Here is a 27,777-nt window from a genome sequence, read left to right as displayed (position 1 = left end):
ACACCATATGACGTCATGCTCAGCATGTAAAGCTGGGGGAAGAAGGAGGAAGGGGGGGACGTTTGGAGAGATGGCATTTGTCTTCCCAAGTCACCGTTACGCGTGATGGAGCCCTGCTTTCCTGGAGATGGCTGAACACCTGCCTGCCCATGGGAAGGAGTGAAGGAATTCCTTGTTTTGCTTTGCTCGCACGCGTGGCTTTTGCTTTGCCTATTAAACTGTCTTTATCTCAAGCCACGAGTTTCCTCACTTTTACTCTTCTGATTCTCTCCCCCATCCCACCAGGGGGGAGTGAGTGAGTGGCTGGGTGGTGCTTAGTTGCCGGCTGGGGTTAAAGCATGACACCCAGACACAGTATTATGCATTTACTTTTGTTGAATTCCATGAGGTTCCTATAAAGCCATTTTTCCAGCCTGTTGAGGTCCCTCTGAAGAGCTGCTCTGCACTCCACTGTTCCCTCCAATTTGGTATCTTCCACAAACTTGCTCATGGTGCCCTCTATCCCATCACTCAGGCTGTTAATAAAGTCATTAAACAGTATTAAGTCCAGTGTCAGTTCCTGTCAGACCCCTGCCACTAATAACCGGTCCCCAGTTATGCTTTGTACTGCTGATCACAATCCGTCGGGTCCAACAGTTCAGCCAATTTTCAACCCACTTCAGTGTCCACTCAAGCAACCTGTATCTCATCAATTTGGCTATCAGAATACTATGTGAATCCATGCTAAAGCCCTTGTTAAAGTCAAGTTAAATGGCATCCACTGCTCTCCCTTTGTTCATTGATCCGGTCATCACAGAAGAAAATCAAACTGGTTAGGCAAGATTTGCTCTTGGTAAATCCTGTACATTATTTCCTTTCACCTTGTCCTTCATGTTCTTGGGAATGGCTTCCAGAAGGATCTAGCTCTTAATCTTACCAGGGACTGACAAGCATCGGCAGAACTAGGATGAGGGCTGTGGAAGGGACTGCAAGATTGCCCCATTTTTTCTCAACAGTGAACTGTTAGATCAGCTCAGCTATCTGATGTAACGTCACCTACAAAATAAACTCTAGGCTTCACTTAAGCAAAATATTTTATCTAAGTAATCTAAAAAATGCTATTAAAACCTCATAAAATAAAAAGACCTGGCAATAAAATAGTAGCCATAAACTTTTCTGTTGCTGACCTACCGGAGCAACTGAATATTTTGGGGCTTTCAAGCCTTCTCAGAACCTTTAGTTTGGGTACTAAGAAATCATGAGTCCGCCTTGTATTGGAGAAATATTAAAGAACGCACAGAACTTATGAGGCATTAAGATAACCAGAAAATGGATTTCACTTCTACTAAGTTTAGGCTTAAACTAAACAAACAGAAAATGTTAAAATCCTTTAACTGTGCTCTAAATTTGAGATATTCAAAGGAGCTCTGGTGCAGGATATGCCCAAATTCCACAGAAAGTCAGTGATATGTAGTGGCTGACATCTTATCTGGGTCTTTGGAAATTTTCCATTCATCTACACATATGCTCCAAGTCCTCCTTTGGCTCTTTCCTCCTCCTTCCTATACAGTCAAATTCTAATCTGGTGGGCAGCATTTACAAAGCCGAAGCAGGTAACAGACTCCTTAATATCTAGACAAGCCTCTACTGTTCTGAATACCCTCACAGCAAGTCTAAAGGAAAACCTGTTCATTCCCTCAGAATGCACCAGAAGGCAAAGCCTCTTCAAAAAACCCGATGTTATAACCTCCTCTTTTCCGATCAAAACATGTGAGCAGTGGATGTATTATCAGCATGTTCACAGAAAGGATTAACTCCCTTCTAGTTTATAGGTTATCACCCTGAGATGAGACTGCCTTGTCAGCAGTCTGAGTTGATGAAGGGTAAGGATGGTAAGGAGAAGACTGAAGAAATTATTTCTTTATCTGTCATTTTGATTGGTTTCACTGTTACCTTGTAAATTTAAGACAGATTTCAAAACACCACCTTCAGCAAGCCTCTATTCCAGACATTAATCATCATTCTGCATTAATTCCTATTTAAATACAATCACCCACATGTTGTTCTTAACTACTCCAGTATCAAAGCACAGAAGAAAAATCTGCAGAAGTAGGACTTTTGCACTCATTCAAGTTGGTCCAAGGGTGGCATCAATTTTGATCTTGCTTACAAACCCAAAGTAAACACACTTAAATTAGTGTCAAGCTAGATAGAAAAGAACCAGGTTTAGAAAGATGGGGGGAGCCTCAGTGTAAATAAGATCATTGTATTTCATTTTGACTCATTTCACAAATGCTGTGTTGGGCAATAAGAACTCCTTGAATGTCTCAAAAGGTGTTGGTTAGAGAGTGGGGGTTTGATGTTGCTTCTTAACCCATGCTTTAAAGGCTCTCAGATGGAACAGTGACTCACCTCTAATAACTCTAATAATAGCAGGCTGTTCCAAGTTCAAAGGCACCTGCTGAGATTCCCAGTGTATGCCTGTCTCTAATCTTTGCAGCAGCTCAGGTAATGGAAATGTTACGCAGTCACCTCTAAGCGGATCAGTGGTTTTGAAGTTATTTCTAAACACCAAAGTTTTAAAAGAACTCACCATCAGCAGTTGCTGTTTTCTCAGCTTTTGGGTTTCTAGAGCCAAGCCAGTAAGAAACCTGCACAGGGAAATACCAAGGCTGTGGTAGCCCGTAGTCCCCTAAAACAAAAATAAGTAGGTAAAGCGCACTTCATAAACACATTCCTCAGTGGGCACAAATTGATCTAGGCAAAGTCTGAGCTATAATTATAAACACTTGCAGTCCTAGTGTTGCATATCAGAAGGTCAAACCACCCACCAAGCACCTGACAGAACAGATTTTCTTTGCATATATTTTTTTTCTTTTGGACAGGATTGAAATATTCAGAAAATAGGTGATCTGATTTGCCTTACCTCTTCTTAAGTAGAATGTGGTTTAATTATAGAATGAAGCTACTCCCTACATGGGGACAATTTGAATCCTCATCAACCAGGCAGCAGCTGCCAAGGAACATCCTGATTGCTTAAGATGGGATCCCAGCCTCACTCAGGGATTTTCTTTTAAGGCCCACTTAACACTTGAGGGTTGACATGGAGTGAAAAGCTTATTATATTTACACTTATTACCCTGGGCCTGAATTCACAACTGGCAATGAGAAAAGAGACTCTGGCTGTTATTTCAGCACACAGCCTTGCAGGAAAAGTGACAACAGAGTAATCCTTTTCTTAAGCAGCAATGGGCTTTTTTGGTCACAGGTTAATTCTGTTTTGAAAAGAGAAAGTACAATAACATTATCAGTTCTTGTCAGGCCAGACCAGAGCTAGGTGCAAGTCGACACTGCTTTCCTGGATTATACTTATTTATATAATGCAGGGATTTGGGCTGCTATGTTTAAAACTGGCATCCTTGTGAACCCAGATGTTATTGGCCTCATGCTACTTATTCAAAATAAGCAAAGGGAATTTGTGATGCTCACTGAAAGATGGTCAGTTTTTCTATATTGAAAAGCACTGTTCATGAAAGTGTCTGCTTATTTCTGACTTACCAAAAATACCCTGTATGTCAGGCAACCACTTGTACTCCCATTAATGCACACAAATGCTCTGTCTGCATCCATAAACAGTTTGCCTTGCACTTGTTATAGACTGGATTATACCCCTTTGAAGCTGGTGGCTAAAACAACTGCTTCTCATTCAGGATGAATGCAAAACCCAAGTGAACTCTGTTATGGAGCAGAATGCTCAAATAGCCAAAGGACCAGTGTGCCAACGGGTGGTTGGTTGCAGAGAAAACTTGAGCAGGAGCTGAACCATATGGTTCAAAGGATTATCCAGGGAACTCACATAGTAAGCTCAAAGACTACAGCATTGATTTGGTAGGTCTGCATGTGTGTGACAGAGAAATGCTATGAGAAATTCCACAGAAACAGAGGAGCAGAAAGGCAAGGAGATGTATTGGGAGGAACCGAAGCTAACGAATAGAAGCCCTGAGAGGCATTACTTTTGTGTAAAGTGCTGGCTGAAAAAAACCAACTTGGATCTACAAGCAAAGAAACTCCTGTTGTTTAATTCCTGCTGTGTTCATGGAAATAGTACATTGTCCATTCTTTTTTAAATAAACAGAGTTGCAACACAGGCTTCTCCAAAGAGGAACTTTTAGGAAAGTTACTGCAAATCAGCTTTGAAAATAAATATGTTAAAATTGCATTAAACTTCTTTGTGAGGACACATTTCTTAAAAACTGAAAAAGGCATTAATTTGGTGTGGCATAGCTCACTTTGGTAGGGATACAAACAAAGCAGACTTAAGGTCATATTTTAATTTTGAAGCAAAATATCCTCAGACACGTCTAAAACCATTTAACAAACCCTTATCTTTTCTTGATTTGGATTAACTATCATAAGTGATGTGTGCAGACGAGCACCATCTTACCTTATTCATCATTAATTTTCCTTCATAGCTAGAAAATCTGCAAGATCTCAAATTCTGAGTAACCACTCAAACAAAAAAAAAAAGGAAAAAAGAAAAAAGATAGCCATCTGCCAAGAAACACATTCTGGAACTGCAGTTCACATGTAGGAGTAATAAATTAATGAAAGGAAAGCTCACTTGCTTGTACAGCCTAAGAGTCTGCATTTATTATATTGTAACAATATTCAATAAGAAACAGGATTTAAGCTACAAGGACAAACCATTTTCTCACAAAGTTCCCAAACTTTGTAATTGATAACAAAGAAAATCCTTTTGTGAACTCGCACTAGAACCAGGATTCCCATTTAGAAATAAAATAAATCCACACAGGAACTTTCACAGCTGTCTAGGACACAGTATGTATCTCAAGAAATAGTACTGTCCTTTAAGAAACAGTCGGCCTAATGTGGCCATGGTATATATGTGAACTAGAACCGTTATTTCTATATTTTCAAAATTTAAAAAATTCTTACTAGAAATGGTTGAAACGTCTCAAAAGAAAAATATGTACACAAATTGGCTTTTAACAGATGATATTTTTGTAGATTTATTTTCTATTTAAATTTTAAAACAGGACCAGAAATTGCATCCTCCTTCTTACTCTTTCCTCCTTTTACATTCTTTTCAGGACTAAAATAGGAGAAAGGAAAAAGAAAGAGAGAAAAGTGGAAGCCCTTAATAAACCAGTGGTGCTATACTAGATAAGACTCATGGTCTACAATGTCAAATACCCTTTTTCTGACAGAGAACTACCCGGAGGCTGATTAGACTAACACAGTTTACAACAACTACCACTACTTTGTATGAATAAGAAATTGACATACCTGGAAAAACATTGTCAAGATACCAAGAAAGTATTCCATAGAGAAAAGCATCAAAAAGCATAATTTTAATGGAAAAAAGAAAGCTATATTCATCTCCTTCCAAGGGACTGGTTCTGATGTTACCCCACTGTAGGCCAAGACCTTGCTCTTCATAGCGTGACAAGTATTCTGTACCGAAACCAAAAGCTACTTGAGAAAGCAAACTCTGGAATAAAGGAAAAATGACATTCAGCTCAGACAGAGGGACATTTTGTAAAGCAACCACAAAAAAAGATGACCTTTAGGGACTGGACTTCAAAACTTGGTAATGCCTAACAAATGATCAGGGAAAAGTGGTTTCACTTTTATATTGGACTGGGATGCTTAATCCTCTGAATGGCAGCAATTCTAAGCAGTATTTAGCCATAATAGACTGAATTCAATCTTGGCTGTACTTTCTTTAGCTACCAGGCAACCTTCACAGCTTGGTTTTTTCCATTAATGTCTCTGTTCAGAAAATACTATAGATGCATCTAGAAGTTTGCAGTGTACACCTTTGCCTATCTTGGAGAAACAAAATATTTCCTGAGCGTATGGGGCAGGGCCACTATGAATAACAAGACAGAAAGTACACCAGATGCTCAGGATAAGGAAAACCACAACCATCCCCTCCCCTGGTGTGTCTGCTACCTAGTTCTCACACAACAAACTAATAAACCAGTATAGTATCCAAACATCCTCTTCAACATTACATTGCAAAAACAGAGCAAGAAGTGATATAGTGCTGTTTTACAGGATATGTAGTTCAGCCAGGAATGCCAGACCTTAGGAAAATGAAGGGACAAGAGGGATCCCAACAGCAACTCTCAGTGAAGAATTATCATAGTGTGCTAAGTAAAAAATGTTTGGTTTTCAGCAATACATTCATTGTTCAATTACTCTACTTGTCCTTAAAAATTTTTATTTTTTCTTCAGGCCCCCTACACATGCACACCTTGCCCCTTATCATCTCTTGTAATTAGCTCTTTTTCAGAGACTAACCTTTGAACTACAAATACAAGACCAAACATATCAGGAACAGAGAAAAATATTCATGGCTTCTGGCCAGCAAATATCCTTTCTTACACGGATGCCTCCTCTTTCACTTTAGGGTGAGAAGAGTGTTGTCTTTATGCTTAGACTGTGTGCTAGTCTCAAGATTTCTTCCCAAATCAGAACCTGTCAGAGGCCAACCCTACTCATTTCCTGATTTAATGACAGGATCAAGTTTTGCACTTTATTGCCTAGAACTGGTAGAACTAAAAATAGTATACACTATATCTGTGTAGTACATCAGTTAAGAAAGCTGATTCATAGCCAATTTACACTTAGTTACAGCTGTTAAAGAGTTTTGTTTTCTTTTTCCTTTTTCATTATATTTCCTGGTGCAAGAGAAGACAGTACTTCTTTTACCTAGGTTGTTAGAATGCTCAGCAAAGATGGGAAGACTGGATTCAAACATCCGCTCCCCTTCCCAATTCATTGGGCAACAGAAAATCAGTCTGAATAATTTTGTAAGTTCATAGTTCCATTTCAAAAAACAGCAAGAAGTTTCCAGCTCCACTGAATTGTTAAGTATCTTACCTATTATGGAAGAGAACCAACAAGGAAGCACTGCATGAAGAATATCTGCAACTTCTTAGATGGAAGATATTTCTCAGAGCTTTGGCACTTAGGTTCAAATCCTAACTCTAAAGAAGGAATGTGAATCTGAGGTCTTCTCATCCTTAGATATTACCCTGTTAACTAGGTTATAGCACATAAGACAGACAACTGTCCCCATTTTGTGAATTGCCTTTGTATTTATTAAACATGCCAGAAGTTAAATTGCTTTGATGTATAAGGAAGTATTCAAAACTTTTTGAAATTATGCTAATATCCTAGCATTCAAAAAGTAAAATTAATTTTATTGAATTTTCTAAGAGCCATGAAAATATCTCTTAGTCACGAGGTCTGCTAAAGGCTTATTCACTTGCAATCCCTAATTATTTGAGAGAGATGCAGAGGTGTCCCTCTCGGAATCAAAAAGCAGAGAGGAAGAGGTGTGCAATGCTTTGTTACTCACATATGCACAGTGAGAAGGGCAGCTAAAATTTGAACCCAGAGATACCATATAATCAGTGAAAGGCTTACTGCTAGGATCTTCAGATTAACAGTCATGCGGTCTTGCCAGACAAAGCAGGCAATGTGGGGCAGGTACAAGGTGAAGTAGATGACTCCACTGCAGGCAGCTGCCAGATTTGCTTTGGAGAAGAAGGTGCTGAACAAGAAACACTGCATTATGGTGGCTGTGGTGAATGTCAGTAGGAATAGAAAGAAGAGAAGTGGACTGCTGTAACGTAGTACTTGTCCGCACTGTAAGCAAAAGGAAAACGAAAACATTTAGAAGTATTGCCACTTTCTGAACTAGCAGAAAAGGTCAGAATTGCCATTGACATGTAACCTGTAATGAGTAATAAGCCAGCCTTTCTTACCTAATATGATTTCTAACTCTCCCAGGCAGTAATGTTTCAACACCTGAGGCCATTTCAATAACAATCCTTCATCTAACTTTATCCCTGCTCCTGGATTGTGACTTCAGGTTAGTACAACAGGCTGTGGAATTCATATTCATATTTGATGACTGAATTACGATCATAACTGATTGAAAATGGACGTTCTGTCCCTGTCTTAATAAGCAAATGATTCCAAGCAAGATGTGCCTGCTTGGAAATTCATACATTTTAAATAAAACTATTTGAACTATCATAATAAATTTTCATTGATCTCTTCTCATCTTCTCCTCAGTCCACTTGCTCGATGTGCAGGAAAGACAATGTAAGGAAGCCTAACAAAATCCATCTTAAAAAAAAAAAACCCCCAAACAAACAGGAAAATTATAAAGCTTCTGCACCTAAATGATATTCAAACTCCAGAAGGGTATCACAGCTGAGGAATCCAAGTGCAGCTTCTCAGAGATCCTTGTGTACTAACTAACCCACTGGGTGAACTTTTATTGACCTTTCTTCCTTAGAGCTTTTGTAGATCAAACGCTCCCTCTCAAGAAGAGCACGGACTGCTGCTGATTATCTATTTACTCCTAAAAACAATGTTGAGACCTATTTATTAGGCTCAACTTTGTTTTGAGCCCTATATAAAGCTCAGATAGGTCTATAAGGCTATAAATAGGTCTCAACACTGTTGCAACATCCCACTGGGCCTCCGAGATTTCTTTATCAACAGTGATACAATCTCTCATAAGAATGTATTTACAAAGGTGCCTCACACTGGCATGGTGAAATCCAGGAAAGGAAGCGAATTATAGGTATAAGCACATTCCTTTCTGGTATTAACTACCTCCTGATTTTTAATTAAACCAGTGTAGCAAATAAAGTAAGCTTTCCCTATCCAGCCAAGCTGTAATAGAACCGCAAGGAACTAGAACAACTCATCAGGGCAGGTTCATAAGACAGAGCGGATTGAACCCTAACTATGCATTTATACCAATACCAGTTCCCCACATCAGAAAAGATGCAAGGGCATTCTTCCTTATCAAAATGCTACAGATTTATATAACTAAACATAGCAGCTAGGAGGAGCTTGGTTCTCAGGTAACACAGGTAAGAGGTAGTCCTTAGTGACATCTAAACTGTCCTGAAGAGTTACAAAAATTACAGCAATTCTGAGTCACAGAAGCAAAAGGGTTTTTTTTGTTTTGTTTTTTTTTCAGGCTGTCCTGAAAGTTCTGTCCTTGCAGTCTCTTTTTTCATTGAAATAGTGACATAATTTCTAAGCAGGCAAGCACTGAATATTGTAAATGAATCACATACAGTGAATTACAAGATTAAAATTCTTCATATTATGATCCCTTCTATTTAAAATAATTATTATTTATTGGGAGATCTGCCTCTGTCTACAGGAAATACAATATACAGAGTAATCAGCTTGATGTATTGTTCTGTGGGGAATCTCACAATAAATCTTACTAGTGAATTTATCTTTCTGTCTCTGCCAAGTGCTGATGCTGTCATGAGGTCTGCTTAGAAGAATGTGCCTGCTACGTGCTGCGATCAGAACAGGCCACCAGCCATTCCCGTCTCCCTATGAATGGCTACCATTCTTTCTCAACAGCAAACTGGTATCAGCAGTGCAAACGCAACAGTGACTTTGAGAGTGGCAATCCTTACCATAATCAGTGCTGTGAGGAGGAACGTGCTCACAGCCATCATGACAAAGCTGTCAAGGAACCAAGTGCACCAAATCACCCCATTAGTTACACCCCTGTTCTTCATAGCCTCTTTCAGACGCATTTCCTTCTCCAGCACTATACTCTTCACAGTCATGGAAACCGAATATATCCAAGCTAGCACCATGAAGATGGGAAAGGCGCGGTTTAAGGTGATCATGAAGCTACCAAAGCAAGAAGGGAGAAATAAATTAAATTTAGGTAAAACAGAGAAATATTGAGATGAAAAGCAAGAATGAAAAGGAAAAGGAGTGGGGAAGAATGCATTTATTGAACATGGGACTGGAAATTCTCAGTTAAACATCAGCTGTGAGGAGGAACGTGCTCACAGCCATCATGACAAAGCTGTCAAGGAACCAAGTGCACCAAATCACCCCATTAGTTACACCCCTGTTCTTCATAGCCTCTTTCAGACGCATTTCCTTCTCCAGCACTATACTCTTCACAGTCATGGAAACCGAATATATCCAAGCTAGCACCATGAAGATGGGAAAGGCGCGGTTTAAGGTGATCATGAAGCTACCAAAGCAAGAAGGGAGAAATAAATTAAATTTAGGTAAAACAGAGAAATATTGAGATGAAAAGCAAGAATGAAAAGGAAAAGGAGTGGGGAAGAATGCATTTATTGAACATGGGACTGGAAATTCTCAGTCTAAACATCAATAACACATTGCTAGTGAACTTCACAAGCAATCTAAATATTAATGAAATAATGGTTGCTGCACTCCCATGAGACAGATGAATGTTATTTCTATTTTACAAAGAGGTTCTAAGGGTTACTGAAGGCTGCAAAACATGTGGTGGCTCATGAAAATACATCTCTCTTCACAGTGAATTGCCATAATGCTTTTACTATGATGTACAAAGAATATTTTAAGACATATGCTAATGTTAACAATTTGGGAGTGTCACTGTCTTTTTATGCTCCCAAGATTCACTGGCAAAAGAATTAAACAAATTAAGCATTAAAAGCATCAGATGCTGCAGCAAGGCTGCTGAAATTCATACAAACCATGACTCGGAGAATGCGTTGGGACTGTCTTACATAGTACCACTTCCAAAACGACAGCGGTGGGAGAGGCTGCTGTGGGTGGCCCTTCATGTACTGTGATGAAGGCACCGCTCCCTTTCTCCCTCCCTCCCGCCAGACTCTACAGCTGCTCAGCCCTGGCAGATGATCCTTGGTGAAGCACTGCCCCAAGCATGCTGTCAGGGTGAGAAAGAGATTTTGGGGTAAAAAAAGCTGAAAACATTTTCTATGAATTTGGGATTGCAATTTTTCAATGAAATTACCCTGGAAACCAAATGGACTCGATTCTTTAAAGGCCAAAGGCTTAGAGCTGCTAAAAACAAAAAGGAGCAAAAAAACCTTCAGCTTCCTAAATCTGAGCCCTACAGAACTACATTTTTGCTATATGCTATCATAGCTACTCCATTGTCAAAACAAATGGAAAATCCTCACTTTTTGAAGAGCAATCTGGCCTGCTGAAACAAAGCCATGCTTTTGTGGAATGGCCTGGGGTACACTGGGTTTTGCCTGTTGGTGGACACATGTAAGAGAGCGCTAGGCCATGCATAGCACAACATACACGTTTACCATGAGGATACGCTTGCTTCACTTAAGCAGGCTCTCTGCAGAGGCCATCACTGGGTTTGGATATCAGCCCTGAACTGTGTGTGGCTGCTGCAGGCTTCAGAGAACTTTCGCACAGATGGCGTTTCTGCCTCTGCAGTATTCTCAGTGGGGAGGAAATAAACAGCAGGCTTGCCAGGGCCACATTTTGTCAGGCTAACAGGTAATGACTGATGGGAATGACAGGTCAAATTATGTGTATCGGCAATCTGCCATTATCTGAAGTATTGGCATTTACCTGAACAGAACACGCTGACAGAACTATGAAATTATTTCTATAGCATGGTTGGTTTTGGGGTTTTTTTTGGTTTGTTTTTTTTTTAGTGAAATGTATACCAAGACACTTGAGTAGCACAGATTGCAGCATTGGAACAGGCACACTGTGAACAGGGAAGAGGTACCACTTCATAAAATCTGGAGCACACATGCTGGTTCAGGCAGCACTAATGGGGGTCCACAGCCCCACTGCCTCCATGAAGCCATGAAATATCCACACCCAGGAACACAGTTTCTTTCTTTTTTCGTTACAGAGCAACAAACCACCTCTTTCTCCTTTAGCTTCTTTATTCTGCTCTTCACCAGGGGAAGAAACTCCTGGTAATGGACTGCACCCACAGTCCTGGAATCCTTTGCTAGATTCATATGAGATTTAAGACAAAAAACAGTCAATCTTCATAAAAACCATGGACAGGAATTAGGGAGAAAAAGGTTAGAGAATATCAGGTTGTTATTGAAAACTGTAACGTCCACAAGGGAAGAAAAAGGGCTGATGTTAACAGAAACCAATGCTGTATATCCAGTTTCATTGCAGATACTAGTCATGTAGTTATAAATGGAATCCTGTTTAAGGATGTGGTTAGGATTTTGGAAAGAAAGAGTTTCAAGAGACTAAATTGTCTTGGGATTCTGCAAGGCCTGTAGGTGTCTTCAAGGATGAAAAACTACAGCTTTGGGTATTGGTGTATCTAGATATGATTAAGTCTAGGGTTAGGGTTTGGTAATACACTTGAAGAGACTGGGTTGTTTGATTCTTTAAGACTTACAGAGATAGCAAGAGAGGTACCAATTCCATCAGGACAAGCATTTTCTGTTCAATTTTTCTTTAGGAAATGATTCTTTGGATATAAAGAAAGATGGGATTTAGAAATGTAATTAGGGAAAAGAAGCTTACTACACTTCAATGAATTCCGCACAGTTAACTGAAGGATGCAGTGTTTGTTCTAACATGGGTCAGTGCTCTGTGTTCAGTTTTGCTACAGGCCCTGGTCATATGCTATAGCATGAGGCTTAGTTTTAGTTAGATAAAAACTTTTTAAAAGATCACATTTTTGCTGCGTCCTGTGTAATCACAGGGGTAGTTCCAGGACTGACATTGTTAGGGATCAAATCGTTATAGTTGGAGTGCCCTGCTGACAACAGATTCTCGGCTGTAATCGATGTGAAGGTTTAGGTTAGGTTATTATTATTATTGCCTGGAAAAGTAAGGCCAAAAAAACCCCCAGGTTTTTTTTTTTATTTTGTGTGATATGCAAAAATTGGAAGAAAACTGCTGCTTTTAAGGGGCCAATGTTTTGTGTTCGTTTTAGGTCTGGACACTGGTTGCCTGAATGCAACAAAGGCCAGGATTGGGATTAGGGGTAGAATCTTGGCAAAGGCGGCTTCTGGAGTCCGGGTTATGGCAGGATAAGGAAAAGAACAAATTCATTCAGTTATGTCTCAGTTATTGCTCTTGCACGTATACCTTAGGACTAGGGTTAGAACTGGTGCTTGGGAGTCTTAAAGCACACAGCAATCCAAGTACTCATCAGAATTAAGATAAACTGCTTTTACTCACACATCGTCCACAAAACATGGATATGGCATTTGCTGCAGATAAATTCCTAATGGCACTTCGATGTTGGTCTGGGTCTTTATAATCCCATGCTCAATCATGTCTTGGAGATATGCAAAGCCTCCCCAGATATAACGTAAATCATCCACAGGATCAGCTCTTGGACCAGGAACCCAGTACCTCAAAAGGAAATTCACATGGAAACCATTTGGGTAAACAGTGGCTTTAGGGGAGGGGTGTGGGGGGGAAATAAATAATAATTAAGAAAAAAATCTTAGCTACTGAAATTGTAGGGGCACTGCCTGGAGTTGTCTTTTCTAGATTTTGGTCTGTCAGACCACATTGCTTGAGAAAGTATATGACCTGGAAGGTTCTTTTGTTTCCTTTAATTTTCTCTGCACTGACACAGAATAGCAATTTTGGCCAAAAATGTACATAGATTAATCATATAGCAGAGTAACCATTCTAGAATAGAAAAAACTACATTTGGAATATAGTATCCTTGGAGATTAAACTGGAACAGCTCAATGACAACTACCAGACACCATTATATTCCTCTATGTAGATAATGCTGAGAAAATATTTCTGCTATCCCTTTAAGTGAGTCCATTTGAGGAGGACTTGAGGAGGAACAGCAGAGAAGTTTTGCTGTCCAGGTGGAGGACAGCTGGGTCACAGTCCACGTAGGACTTTGTCTGCCTCTGCCAGTGATGGAGCCAACTAAAAACTTAAGCAGGTTACTGAATAGATTCTGAGCAGAGTCATCCCCTTTGCCATGTATCCATGCACCTACCCACTGCTTGGCCTAACTGTCACAAGAGTGATACCACTTGTGTCAGTACCTGGTAACTGGAGATGGATTCTGCACTGCATTATGTACTAACTATTGGTGAATACAGTTGGATTTCATGCATGTATCCAATGCAGGTTCTAATGTCTTTATCTCTCTCATATTCATGTTATGGCAGGCAAGAACTGAGAAGAAACCATCACTTACCTGTCTTTGATTTTGTTTGTTTTCTCCACTACATCTATGTCCATCCGGATCTTGTATTTCACAAGTGGTGGAAGACTCCTGGTTGTAGGCTCTATGTCTGGAAAAATGACACCAGCCCAGAATTTATTTTCCTCCAGCAGATGAAGGGCTTGATGAGTCAGTTGAGTTTCGTCAAGATAACCTTCAAATTTATCCAAGGTCAAGCACTACAAATAATCACAAAGAGAAAAATCGCATGGGAATAAACTACTAAGAGGTATACATTAAAGCAAACATCAGTGGTTGAAAACAAAAAAGGGAGGTAGGTTCATCTGAAGTAGTTGCTGTTTTCAGCTTTAAAAGCTTATGCTGAAACTATTAAAAGTTGACTCTCTCCTCCTTCCTGAAAGCTTCCCCATTCTTAGTCTAATTCTTATGACAAATTCAAAACACACAGCATTATCAATACAAGCTCAGAAACATCATTCTCCCTAAATCTCCCTCAGATTTAGCATTGCTGTGGTCAACATGAGTGGATGGAATAATTTTGAAAGCAGTTTATTCCTGATATTTAAGGATTGCCTCCTCCAAGCTCAAGAAATGTCCATCCCAACAAGTAAGAAATCAAGCAAGGGTGGCCACTAAAGCAGGAGCCGCTGTTGCAACTTAAGTATGACAGGGCAAATTTAGATGTACCTGTACAAAACATATAGCTAGTACTAGGTTCAGCCAAAGCCTATGGTGCCATGTTTACTAATTAGAATGAAATTTTTTTTTAAATATATTTAAGTCACTGTAGTCATCCAGCCATGGAAATCTGAACTCTGCCACTTGGACTATACTTGGAAGGTTCCCTCAAAAAGGCAAATATCTGAATTGGAAGGGCTAAAGCTGCAGCACAGATGAGGTCCCAGTATCAGGAACTGTCTCCACAGTCTGCACGCAGGAGATAAAATTAACTCAGCCATAAAATAAATCTGGCCACGAGAGCTTTTTAGTGGTCCAGTTGAATCGAAACACTATCCTTTTTCAAGTTTTGGGACATTTTTTTCAGCCTAGGAAGTGCCCGAGTGAACACCAGGGAGCTAAAGGATGACTGATCCATAAGAAAAGCACATTAGCCATGGACTTCAGCTGAAAAGCAGTTTGTCAAGTGAAGCGTTGGCAGAGTCGGAGCATAAATTTGAATCTTAAAGTCTCTTAGGTATTTAGGTATTTATTCCTATTTAATGCCAGTCAACTAGTCAATTGATCTTACTGATAATACTGTGTCCCTACTGAATTCTGACATGCGATGAACCTGCTGGCTTAAGTTAACATGCTTTGGCTATCTCAATAATAAAATGTAGTTTACCCTTCACAGCAAACTGTTTTCTTTCTTAGTCTCTGTCATTATTGTGAAATGTATTATTATCAGTCCATATACAAGACACCTAGTCATCAAAATCTAAGCCCTTCATGTCCCCCCATTTAACTCCTATTTAGCAGACATTGTAAGACAAAAAGATTGTGAACACTACAAACTCTATCATTAGTTATCTGTAAAATTACAGACTTATGTTTGTATATTTAGCTTCTGAATTGGCAAGACATTACCAGAGAGTAGAAGTATTTAACCCCCTGATGGACTGGGAAGATACTTATTGAATTTTCTTGCTTCATAAAATTCCAGGAGGCGAACTTGTTTGATCTTATCTTCTTGATCATCTCTTGCAGGTCAATAACCAAAAATTACTCCACATCAAAGTGCTCATACAGGCAACTTGTTATTTAATGGGTAGACATCTTAAAGACTCTTTTATTTAACCTTTCCCTGTGATAAATCATGCTCTGTTTCCTTTAAAACTTGAAGTATCACAGTTTAATGGGATCTATATGAAAATATATTTTTAACTGGCAGCAAAACAAAACAGCGCTTAAACTGATAACTTTATTATTTTGTAGCTTTACTCTTCCTGGTGTTTTGCAAACATTCAATCTCCTAGTTTGCTTTACAAAATTAAACTACATAGAATTTCATATCAGGAAGCAAAATACGGCAGAAAAACTTTCTGGTCTGTATGCCAGAAGAGAAATCGAATTAGACTGATGGCTCAGGTTGTATTAATTTTTTTGAGATATGTTTATCCCACATAGTTAACTGAGTTCTGGAACTCAGTTTAGTTCTTGCCAAAGTGTCAGTGTTTCCAAAACAAATTCCTGCTGTGTAACTGTGTCTTTGCAGTGTCTGGAGGACTATTTGCTGTTTCTTTGTTATGAGGAATTATTTTCAAGGTACTTGTTGCAGCTGCAGAAGAACTCATGTAGTTTTCCAGAGGAATCTCTGGGAATGGCACCGGCAAAGTACTGACAGACAACTGATCTTGTCTAGATTTTCACTGCAGAATAGACAGTATCTGGACTAGGCTGAGGAGCAGTATAGGCTCTTATCCAGGGGTCCAGTCAAGGAAGCAGCAAGCGTTCAAAACAGAAAACACATGTGCTTATAGATCTTCTGGGTGAGTAGAACGAAACAAAAGCTTGTATAAGAACATAGGCTAAGACACCAGTGTTGCAATAATTCACACAATTTGAAAGTGAAAAGAGATTTTATATTGTAATCTACTAGCCAAAAACTACAATTTCTTTCTCTTAACATTAATTGCAGTCAAAACAAAGGCTGTATGCTCTACCTAGGCTTTTTTCAGTGAATTGCATCACAGCTTGTGCCTTCATAAACCTCACTATATCAAAATTCGTTCATCAACCACTTGGGGAAATTTATTTCAGATCTTCTCCCAGTAATTATTTAACAATTTAAAATGGCCCGATGAAGATGGGAAAACCAAAGCTAAAATACTGAGAACAGGTTTGGAAGATAAAACTAGAAAATAACAAGCATAAAGAGGTAACTAGGTACCGCGCTCAAACAGTTCAGCTGTTCTGTGGCCTAAGGCAATCAAAGGGAAGAACAGGAAATTCTTGGAGTGGTGAGGATGAGCTGCCACTGCATAATTTGTGGGATTCTCAGCTGCCTCACAGCTTGCAGCAGAGATCTGGCATCTCCAAAGACAGTTGCTGGCAGCACACCTCTCCTCATTGCATACTGTGATAAGGAGTAGGGTGTCCCTGAAAGGCAGCTATTTGTTCTCATTGTGCTTGGCACAGTGTGAAAACATTCTCAAATGCTAACAACTCAGTGTAAACAGCAGACTTAAAAGAATAAGCTCATTACAAAGACCTTTAGGACACAAAGATCTATTACCAGGTACAGTAACTCCCCCGATATTGTGGATGTTCCAGCACTGACCTGCTGCAAGCAATATATTTCATTCAGCTTGAGTAAGAAATAATTCTGCTAACATGATGCAAAAAGAACATCAGAAGAATCAGTAGAGCTTTGTGCAAAAGCTTTATTGTTCCCTCTTGTAATAGCTATAGGAAGGCAGATAAACTCTCAGTTCCTGCCTTCTTGCAGGGGATGAATGGTCTTTTAGACTGAACTGAATTGGAATTAGGAGAGCTAGGCTTGGTCCTGTTGCCTACAACTAGTATCAATTTTCTCTGTGAGCTTGAGGCTCAGCTTATTTAACCATTAAATAATAACTAAATATTTACTTTTCTTTCAGAGATGCTTGTAAGATGTAATTCATCTATATAAAGACCCTGACCCTCATATGGCAGATGCTAAGTGTTGAGCTCCCAAGTATTAATATTACTGCAGATAGCAATAGTTTTTTTTTAAACTCTCGGAGTTAACCTGCAACATTGCAGGGTCCGCTAGTTTTGCCTGGACTCATAAGTTTACAAAGAAGAGTTGGCATTTCATTTTTCTAACTTAGCAGGAATCCACCCCATCTTAGGTCCAGTTCCAAACACATGTTTACCTGCAGTCAGAAATACACAGGATTAAAAAAAACCCAAAACACCTCCTGGTGTCACTTACCCAGCTCTGGGAAGGAATGGAGGCAGCAGTTTGCCTAGCTCTCTAAAAAAATATAACCTTTTTTGCACTGGACTTAGTCTGAGTCTGATGAACTCATCAGTAAGTTATATTGCCCATACCAGAGTAACCTCTTACTAAAAGTATCTTCTAAAGTATTTTTACAATGGCTTGACATTTTCATCTACATTTTTAGCATTTTTCATTTACATAATGAAACTCCACCTCACTTCCTGCACTGTGGCTCTCAAAAAGCCTCAGAGCGCCCCACTAAAAACACAGCACCCTAGGGAAGGGAGCTGCAGATTCCAGGAAAGAGACACAGACATCTTGTCAGGAGTGACTACAGAACAGGTGGAAACTCCCTCATTGGTTTCAATGGAATTTTGATCAGGTGCTTAAAAACCTGAAGGGGGACTTACCAAAGAACTATTAGCTTCTCTGGTCCCGGTCTTGCTGAAATTAGTGGCCTGCCAGTTACTAGTACTTACCAAAAAAAATGTTTCCTTGAGGTTTTTCATTCACTTTCTGCCTCTCAGCATCAAAGTGCGTTCAGATATTCAACCAATATTTTGAATTTTGGAGGCTCATCAAATTGAAGGTTTTTTCCATAATAATAAGTATTCATGTTCTTGTACTGCTTTATTATTTTAAAAACATGCTTTTAATATTAAGATTAAATTTGAAACAAAGGAAGATGTCTTATGATTTTAACCTTCTCGTCTGTTGCCACAGACCCCAAGTACTGCCTACCCTGCTTTAAGATATTCTCTACAAGTATTCCCAGCAGTGGGAGGGCTGACCTTACCTCCAGATACTGACTGAGCATACGCAGAGCTTGGTCTGCAGCACTGAAGATGTTCCGCCAGTCAAAGTCTGCCATTCCCTTCTCCCGGCTCCCTGGAGACCCATTGTGGAGAAAGTTGATTATGTGTTCAGCGGTTAAGCCTTCAGCACCCAGTTGGCTGTTCAAGAAGCCCCTCACTGTAGGGTGCTTCAGAGAGTCCTGAGGAAACACATCAGGACAGCTTCACTACAATGATCCTCTTCACATGCCCTGTTTAGCTAGAAAGGTTTCCATTTCCATAGCTCTTTCTGAGCTATGAGTAGTACAAAAGGGTATGCTAAGGAATTAATTTTATAAATGGGCAATTGCATAGTTGAACTGGAGGTAAGACTCGAAGAAAGGATGAAAAGAAATTTATCCTTGACTATTTATTGCATTTTTCCTTATAAGCAAGAGGATAAATGTAATAAATGTCTAATCTAACAGAGAAGAGTGTGGAAAACCAAATGTTTTCTCTAGTATGAACTGCTTTATAAACTTTAACTACAGATACTACTTGCAGCTGATCAAAGTCAGATCTAACGGATGTGGAAATAAGCAATTTCCTAAGGTAGTAAATTGCTGGACCCAGCAAAAACATGGTCCTACCGCCACCTTTGCCTGTGCAGAACCCAAGAAAATCAAGTTGTCTGATCTTGAAGGACATTTTGGAGAGACAGGGAACCAGCGATTGCTGCCTTTATTAAGAAGTCACTAGCCAGATTCTAGAGAGCGTCCAGATCTGAGGTTTTGTCACAGAGATGCTGTAATGCATCTAAGACTAGACTTCAAACCAAGCCCAGTAACCAGTCCAACAGCCTTAAAGGCCATAGATTCCTTGCTGCAAAGGCTGTACTTCCAGCCAAACCTCCCAAATTAATTCTCTTCTCCCTTAGCAAAAATAAAGGATGGTAAAAGGCTGCTCTTACTGAGGATCCCTGCTAAGTTATAACATACACGGATCATATTCATTTGCAGGCTGTTTTGAAAGAAGTACCACAGCTGAGGTCCTACTTCTTCCCAAGCTTTCGTCAACAGTCTGAAGCGTTCAAGTTCCTCAAAAGTGGAGTTTGCCTGAGGAATGAAACAGCAGAAAAAGAGTGTTAGAAAGCTAAGGAGATAAACAAACAGAATTTATGATCCAGCCTTCAGTGACAGTGAAACCTGTAACTTACAAATGTAGTTTTTACCTTCAATACTTAAGAAACTTGTTAAAATAGCAGAAATGTTAATAATTCTCAGAAAAAGAATTTGTAAAATCCAACTGGAATTAAAGTCACTTAGGATAAATTTCTGTTGTATATGTAATGGAAAAAACAAGTGCACATTAACCCCAGTTAACTTCAATTCCTTTAAATACTCAGGTTTTAGGTAGAATGATTTCTTCCTCTCTTTTTCCCCTTGACTATTTCTCTCCATGGAGAACTTAAAAGAAAGATGATGATGTGGGTAGATGAATAAATGGGAGGCAGTTGGAGAAGACAGATACTCTCATAGTTAAGATATTAGTTAAGATTTGAAAATGTTGGGCTACTGTAAATCTCATGTTTTCCTGTAGGAACTATGAGCAGCAGTTCTTCTGTGCCTTACATAGACGTTGAGAGTAAGTGAATTGCTGGTTATGAGGTGGCCAAAACCTAGGTCATATGCGACCTTGATTTAACTGCTCAGATTCATTTCACCCAGCTTCAGGCACTTAGCTGAAGAGTCCAGGCTCCATCCTATTTTCATGAAGTAAAAATTATTTATCATTTCAACATATATAATACTAAACCATGATGTTGCTATTGGTTTGTAATCTCTCAGTGTTAGGTCTCAGTGAGTCTATCCAAGCCTCATAGCTGCCCCATTTAAATATTTACTGGCACAGAGCTGCTGATGTTCCTATATCTGTAAAATATATATATAAAATATTACTATTTTTACTAGTGTAAATGTGGAATCATGCCAACAAAAGGCTACCAGAGCTGGAAAAAGTATGTAGTGTGGACCAAGATGGGATGAATCAGTGAAGATCTGTCTCCTGTTTTTTAAACGAAGAGTAACTGTCCCTCCTCTGATGACCATCAGAACAAATCGAGTTCTGAGAAGAAAATCTGATTAGGTTGGGGTAGCTGGGTTACTGTTTTTCAAAAGATGTTTCTTAGAATGCAATTTTTTAGAAATATACTTTTTTGTATTTCAGAACTTCTTACATTTTTTAGGATTTGCCGTACAGAAGGTGAATCAGGAGCAAAGAGAATTTTTCCCATCAGCAGGGGCTTCACAGCACTCCAGGCTATTTTGGTTAAAGGGTTTGATTCCAAGTTCTGGATCAATGCATTACAAAAGGGTGCTAAAGACAGAAAGAAAGACAGTCTTTATGAAACCCTACCCAAATCCTATCATACATAACATCCTGCAGGGCTTTTTACTGGCAATATAGACAGTTTAAAGCATTTTGAATCTAAATGGGTTAAGCACATTCTGCAATGTAGAAGTACAACATCTGAATAAATGGAAAAGACTATTAAGTAGATATTGGAGTTGTAAAGTAGACACCATGGAAATCGGAAGAGCAAACAAATAAATGTAATCATTTGAAAGTTGCTGTTATTTATAAGGTATTTCAAATGGAAGGAAACTAGACAGCTCAAATCTCACTGAACAATTTTGAGCTCTAATTGCTTTTCTCCTAATGACTTAGCTCCTTTGTATTGTAGTTGATACTGATACAAAACTATTTTTTCCTCCTATTAGCGGTTAATTGTTACACAGTATAAACTATTGGGCTGGAGATCCAGCAGGCTTGGATGTTGAGCTCCAGAACAGTTCAGAACTGGATCCTACAATAATTTAGAACTAAACATTTTAATGTAAACATTTCTATCTTACTCCTGCACTATGAAGTAATTCGTTTACTTGGATATCATTCAACTATTTTGTTCCCTGGCTGAAGAAATGGAGTACTGGGCCTTTTACGGGTCTTTTGAAGGTTCACACATAAGTAGAACCAAGTATCAACATGGACAGTGAAAGGCAGAAGTCTCTCTACAGGCAAAGTGCTCACCTGTACTTTGTAACCATACAACCATATCTATCACAGCGGAAGGGACACAGAAATGTACTACCAGCGATAATATGGATGTTAGTACAGAAAAAATTGCTGGTGGTCTCAATGTAGAGCAAAACTGAATAGCAAACAGAAGGGGACATAATAAAAAGATAAAATAATGAATGGTAGAAAAGATAAAATTGGTTCCTCTTTTTTTGGTTCTCTCCTATTACAACAGCAAGAAGATAAGTGAGGAAATCAAAGCAACAAAAACTGGTAAATTGAAATACTTTCTATGTAAGATTTAATTATGCTGTAGAACATTACTGCTACAAAATATAGGTACTTTTATGCAGGAAGAGAACAGCTGCCATGCATCAAATTGAGTATTATTTAAAAGGAGAGATTTTAAAATTCCTGTGCTCCAGGCCATCAATCAAGTTGAGAGGCTTTAAAAATAAAAAAATTGTCTTGGAGAAAAGTAATTCCAGAATGCAGCGCTGTATTTTCCTGAAGCTTCTTCAGAAGCATCTAGTTCTTCCTGGTATCAGTAGCATATATTAGAAGATAAGACTGAGGGACTGTCTTAATTATGATGATGACGATGTTTATGCGTTTGTATTGAAAGCAAATGTGTATTTCTGTCAGTTCTCAATTCTTGGGCTTCTCTGCTTCCAGCTATGAAGTAAGTATGAAGTAAAACCATTTCACCCATCTCTAATTTCCTGAATCAAGTGCTTAAAAATGTTATTTTATAAAAGCAACAGTGGTATTCTAACATAAGGGCACCCATCTATAGTCTCTGTAATGGTTTGGTGGAAAAACTTACTGGTTGTATTATCATAAAGATAACTGGATTTCTTCTTTGTTGAGTCAATCCCCAGGAAAGCTTTGTAGTTATTATCTTCATACCAGTTGAAGGAAAGCACTCTGGATCCACCTCCTTCTGGGTAGCCACAGAAAAGATCAGACAGGTTGCTCACCAAATGGCCTAAGGATTCTGGCCTTCTGTCTTGTACAAATGGTTGCAGAACCATCAAAAGGTCCTGAACACTTTGCTTCCTGGCTAGCTGCAGTAAGACAAGACTTTGTTAATTGCAACCCTCAAAGAAGGTAAGCATCTGGTGAGGTCTCAGTTGTGCCCAGACTGGTAAAGTCTGGATGCAGTCAGAACCTCATCCTTTTATCTCCTCTGTCCTGATCACAGGCATCATTTTCAGTTCTTGTTCTCTCATGTCTTTTCTGAGGAAAAGAATATGCTTCATAATTGCCAATGCTTATGTCTACATTTATTTTGTAATGAGAGAAGAATGAATTTCTAAGGAATTAGCTCTTCCCAAACAAGTCTATTTCCTTTCTGATAAAGCAGGTAACTGGAACATAAATAGAACAAAGGAAAAGGAGGACTATGTGCTACCCAGAAAAGTGATGCCATCTATTATTAGACCACTTACCCTTTGCACTGCCTGTAACACATTAGACAGCACCCTCCCCCAGACCTTCAGGTCAGCACCTGGTGAGTTTCTGTCCAACACAGTGGGAAGCTGTGAATACATCAAGAAATACAGATGAGTTTTGTATAGTTTCTACATGACAACAGCTATTACAGTGAGAAAAGAAAATCCAAATGGCATCTCTCTAGCTCAAATACTTTGAGTTATTTGGAACAGCGAGTCTTGTAGGCCTGTCTTGTGGGGCCACAAATCCACTACCCATGTGCAGACTCACACAGCAACCTGCGTAAGTATTACTAACATGAGGCTGAAACAGTCACAGGCCACTGAAAATATAGCCTGGGATTTGTTCTGCTTATCTAAGCCCACCATGCCAAAAGGTGCAAAAACGGAGAAGGAATGCAGGAACTGGGATTTCTGAGAAGCTGCTTCTCACAGAGGCTATTCTTCCAGGGAGATGTACAGACCCTTGGTAACTTCTGAATTTAGCAAAGGTTGTGATACAGAAGCCCCCATTTGCCATGGAGGTAAATAACTGGTAGTACTTTACACTTGAGAGATTTCCTGATTTTGGAGGCAGTCTGGTCCTCGCTGTCTGTCAGATCTGACAGAAACCATTACTTCTCCAGGCTCCTGCAGACTGGCCAAACGGCCTTTCCAGCAGGAGTTAACACTTTAGTTATCACTGGCTTCTTAAGAAACAGGTGACACCATGGCATGCCATCACATACCACTTTGCTTGCATCACTGCATCCTTCTTAGTCAGCTGTCTAAAGAATCACATGTGCACTTGGAGTTAGCACTCTTGAGGCTTTCTCAGGCATCTATTTCTTTCGGTATTACAATAAAATATAAACCTGGACTTTTAGATAGCTAGACTGTAACATTTATGAGATAAGCCCCTAAAAAGACTTCTCCAGAACTGTGTAGCTATACACCCTGCTGATTCCCTGCCATTCCTTTCAGTCAGTAGGTGGTTAAGAAAGCAGAAGACAGCTGCACTGTGTAGGTACCTGGCAGGGAATCACAAAGGCAGGAGTTTTTATGGAAAGCTTATGTTAGCATGTTCTGATCTGTCACTTGCAGTTTAGGCAGGAAGTATGCACACACAGTGCTTCAAAATACACTTTTCCTTTGTCCCCTAAGGGGAACCAGTCTCTGCAAAGATTATACAGGATTCTTGGAGCACTTGCCTTAACCTGGCCTTTTTGAAACTGTGAGCAACAGGTATTGTAAATAATCTGAAGCAAACCAGAGAAAAGCCTGGGATAAATATGGAATTAAGAACCTCCTTCTTGTAGCTAGAGGAAAAGAAAAGAGGAATAGGGGCAAAATTACACATTTGCTCCTAAATATTATTTCTTGCAGGAGGCAGTCAGCATGAATCGGGTCTTAGTAGAAATGTCCTAAAATGACTGAATTTGTACTTAGCTAGTTCACGTTCTCTAGAAGCACACATAAGACAGGATCAGCAGACATTATATACAAACTACACTCTCATCTGACCTAAATATCAGAGCATACAGTTGGGAATGTTTATTGACCTGAAGCACAGAGGAGGATGAAAGCTTTCCCCAAAATATTTATCCAACTATTTTCATATTCACTGGAAGTGAATATGGTGTCATGAAAAAAAAGGAAGAGCATAAACATTGAAGAGTTTCTTTCCAACAATACAAGGCCCAGTTCTGGAATCCACAGTCAGCTGCCCATCCTAAAACAATCCCTATTCAAACAAGGAGCTCTGCAAAAACAAATTCTGCTATGTGATTGGCTATACTATGCAACTGTAGCCTGAAGACCACGAAGCACAGGGTGACTGACAGCGTAAGAGTGCAGAAAATAACCTGGTCTTGAATACACAAGTATTTCTAATGTAGAGGTTTTAAAACTAATGTAGAATTTTAAAAAGCCCAATGAAGATTCATTCTGCATATGTAACTGAGTGTAGATTTACACTCGGTTTGATTACATATCAAGTGCATGTGATGATACTGATCAAAGCAGCTGTTTCAGCAACATGTGTCTATGCTTAGGGAAGAACTGCTTATCTCCACCCAAAATTGCAGTAAGGTATTAATGAATTTTATTTTCATTTATTTATAAGGTTTAAAGAACTTCAAACAAAGCTTAAACAGGAGGTTCAATAACAGCAGTGCTCCAGAAAGAGGCTCATTTTCCTTGCTGCGGCTGAGTCAGCCACACAGTAAAGGAAGGGTCTTATTTTTCTGTCTCTGCTTTGCTATCAAAAAGGTGAGTTGCTTTAATTTCTGGCAAAAACCCCTAGAGAGTATACATGAGCACATGAAGGATTTGAGTGTATGTTTATGCACATACATACCTGAATATGTTGATCACAAATTCAACAAGAAACATTAATTTCAAAGTGGTGGAGAAGCACATTGTAAAAATAACTGTGGCAAGGAGTGCTTATGCACAGTCTACCATTTAGTTTAACAGAAGTAACTGAGATGGATTTTGATTTAAAAGGGGAACTTCTGCCGTGGAAAAAAACAGAAATATATTAAAATTATTATTTAGCAACTATAATGATGGGAGTGTGAGAAAGCTTCTACCAACTTGAGGTCTCATTGTACTAAGCATCATGAAAAGATAATCCCTCTTCTCTGCAGCTGGATGCACATTAAAACCCCCTGGGAATCAGGCTTCTAGCAAGCATCAGATATATGAAAATACCTGAGTATATTTTTAGAAATGGAAAATACCAGCTTTCAAAAGCTGACCACAGATTCTTATCAGGATTGGCAAAAATCACATGGGCACAACGAATGACTGTTAATGCTACAATAATCAAACAGTAATTTGACTGGTGTGTCAACAACAGCTTCTGGCATCCTCTGTTCCCAGTTCTGAGCAACTCAAAGCTGAATAAAATCCATGTTAAATTAATCATGATGTTACACTGCTGTGGCAGAAAAGTCCGATCAATACTTTCTATGTCACTCTAGCAGCTGCTCATATATCCTGCCAGCTGTGTACAGCAAACTGCCAATGTGATGGTCTCATGACATTAAGTTACAAGGTGAAAAACAGCAAATTAATTTCGTTGTTGAAAAATGCAAAGTCATGATCATGGGGAAAAAAAACATGAAAGACATACACAGTGATGGGCTCTAAGTTTGCTATCATGAGGAAAGAGACCTTGGAGTCTTTATGAATAGTTCTCTGAAAGCACCAGCTCAGTGTGCAGAATACAAATGGAGTATTAGAAAAATATTAGGAAAAGAACAGAGAGCAAAAGCAAAAAAACCCCAACAGTATGCCATTTTATATATATAAACAAATATATATTCATATTATTACTTTTAAAGATATAATAAAACATAAATAATAAACAAATAAATATACATATAATGGCATAATGTCTCCATACTGAACCAAGGTTGCAGTTGTGGTTAATATACAGCAAGAAGGTCACAGCAGAAACAGGAACAGCACAAAGAAGGGCAGTGAAAATGAACAGAGGTAAGGAAAAGCTTCTATAGAAAGTGTCATGAAAGCCAGTACAACTTGTTTGGGTTTTTTTTTTTGTGGTTTTTTTTTGGTTTGTTTTTTTTTTTTAAAAAGGCTCATATGGTTTTCCCAACTCAAGCTGCATCATGGCTTTGACTTCAGCATAAAATTCTGTCATGCTGGATGGAGCAAAGACAGGATGGGTTGTATGGGGTATTTTCAGAACCCTCAGCAAGGTCCCTGTAGGTCTTGCCACACGCTGTTTTGCTAGACTGGAAAGACCAGATAATAGTTCCACACACACTCTGATTTTAAAATTGCATTTGAATTTTTTAGTTCTGTTGTACTGTGAATTTTGTCTGTTTCATCCCAAAGCATACTCAGAACTGTCTAGTGTTCTGCTGATGGTAGGTTAGCGGTCGTACATCCATAACCTTACATTTGCAGGGGTAAATAAACAAAGACCACTTGGAACATTGGTGATATATTACAAAGAAAATTCTTGAAATATCAGCCAAAAAAATGACAACATAAGGCAGGATGATTGTGTTAATACTTACCCGCTGAAATAGCTTAAAGAAATCAACATTTGCATACAAGGCATCTTCTATTCTCTGTAGGCTTTCCTGGGACAAGGCGCACATGGCCTTGTGCACAGAAGGGAGACCTCTTCGGCTGTTGAAGATAATAAAGCGGTTCAGGAGCATCTGACTGCAAGCAATGTCCTTCAGAGTCAAGCTAGGGACACCGTAGGCAAACTGCAACCAAAAACAATGTTTCATTTACTATTGTGGAACCTTCATACTCCTCAGGAACAGTTAAAGATTTAGCAAAAGTGGACACCTTGATATCAGTCCCTGCTAATATTTTCATGAATGGCAGAAGGATGCGGTCAGCTGAAGCATCAACTCTTGAACCACCTTCACTTGATGTTATGCTAGATCACCTTGCCTTCAGTCACGTTTTTCCTCTTCTCATTATTGCTTCTTCCTTCCATTGCAAAAGTTCTGTGAGTCTTTTTCCTTCCTCTCTGTCACCTAAGCACACCTGATGCCATGCCACCCATCCTTGTGGTTAAGGAGGGGTAGCTACGGCTTG

The 27,777-nt window shown here is 39.2% G+C and overlaps 1 protein-coding gene across 1 annotated transcript in view; it reads right to left on the bottom strand.

Annotated features, from left to right (window-relative positions):
- ABCA4 (ATP binding cassette subfamily A member 4) overlaps positions 1-27,777 on the bottom strand; it is a 78,150-nt gene that overhangs the window by 36,720 nt on the left and 13,653 nt on the right. Inside the window, exons 6-17 of the mRNA XM_009290483.1 lie at positions 27,240-27,437; positions 23,206-23,295; positions 22,581-22,821; positions 20,913-21,052; positions 19,675-19,791; positions 18,700-18,897; positions 13,991-14,196; positions 12,997-13,173; positions 9,471-9,693; positions 7,438-7,659; positions 5,287-5,491; positions 2,615-2,671 (exon numbers count right to left, since the gene is read on the bottom strand). Of these exons, the coding sequence (XP_009288758.1) occupies positions 2,615-2,671; positions 5,287-5,491; positions 7,438-7,659; positions 9,471-9,693; positions 12,997-13,173; positions 13,991-14,196; positions 18,700-18,897; positions 19,675-19,791; positions 20,913-21,052; positions 22,581-22,821; positions 23,206-23,295; positions 27,240-27,437 (2,074 nt within the window). The remainder of the gene's footprint in view (positions 1-2,614; positions 2,672-5,286; positions 5,492-7,437; positions 7,660-9,470; positions 9,694-12,996; positions 13,174-13,990; positions 14,197-18,699; positions 18,898-19,674; positions 19,792-20,912; positions 21,053-22,580; positions 22,822-23,205; positions 23,296-27,239; positions 27,438-27,777) is intronic.

The sequence above is a fragment of the Aptenodytes forsteri genome, unplaced genomic scaffold (genome assembly GCF_000699145.1).
Source record: "Aptenodytes forsteri isolate BGI_AS27 unplaced genomic scaffold, ASM69914v1 Scaffold237, whole genome shotgun sequence".
NCBI lineage: Eukaryota > Metazoa > Chordata > Aves > Sphenisciformes > Spheniscidae > Aptenodytes > Aptenodytes forsteri.
The sequence above is the reverse complement of the archived record's forward strand: the minus strand, read 5'-3'. Positions and strand labels throughout refer to the sequence as shown.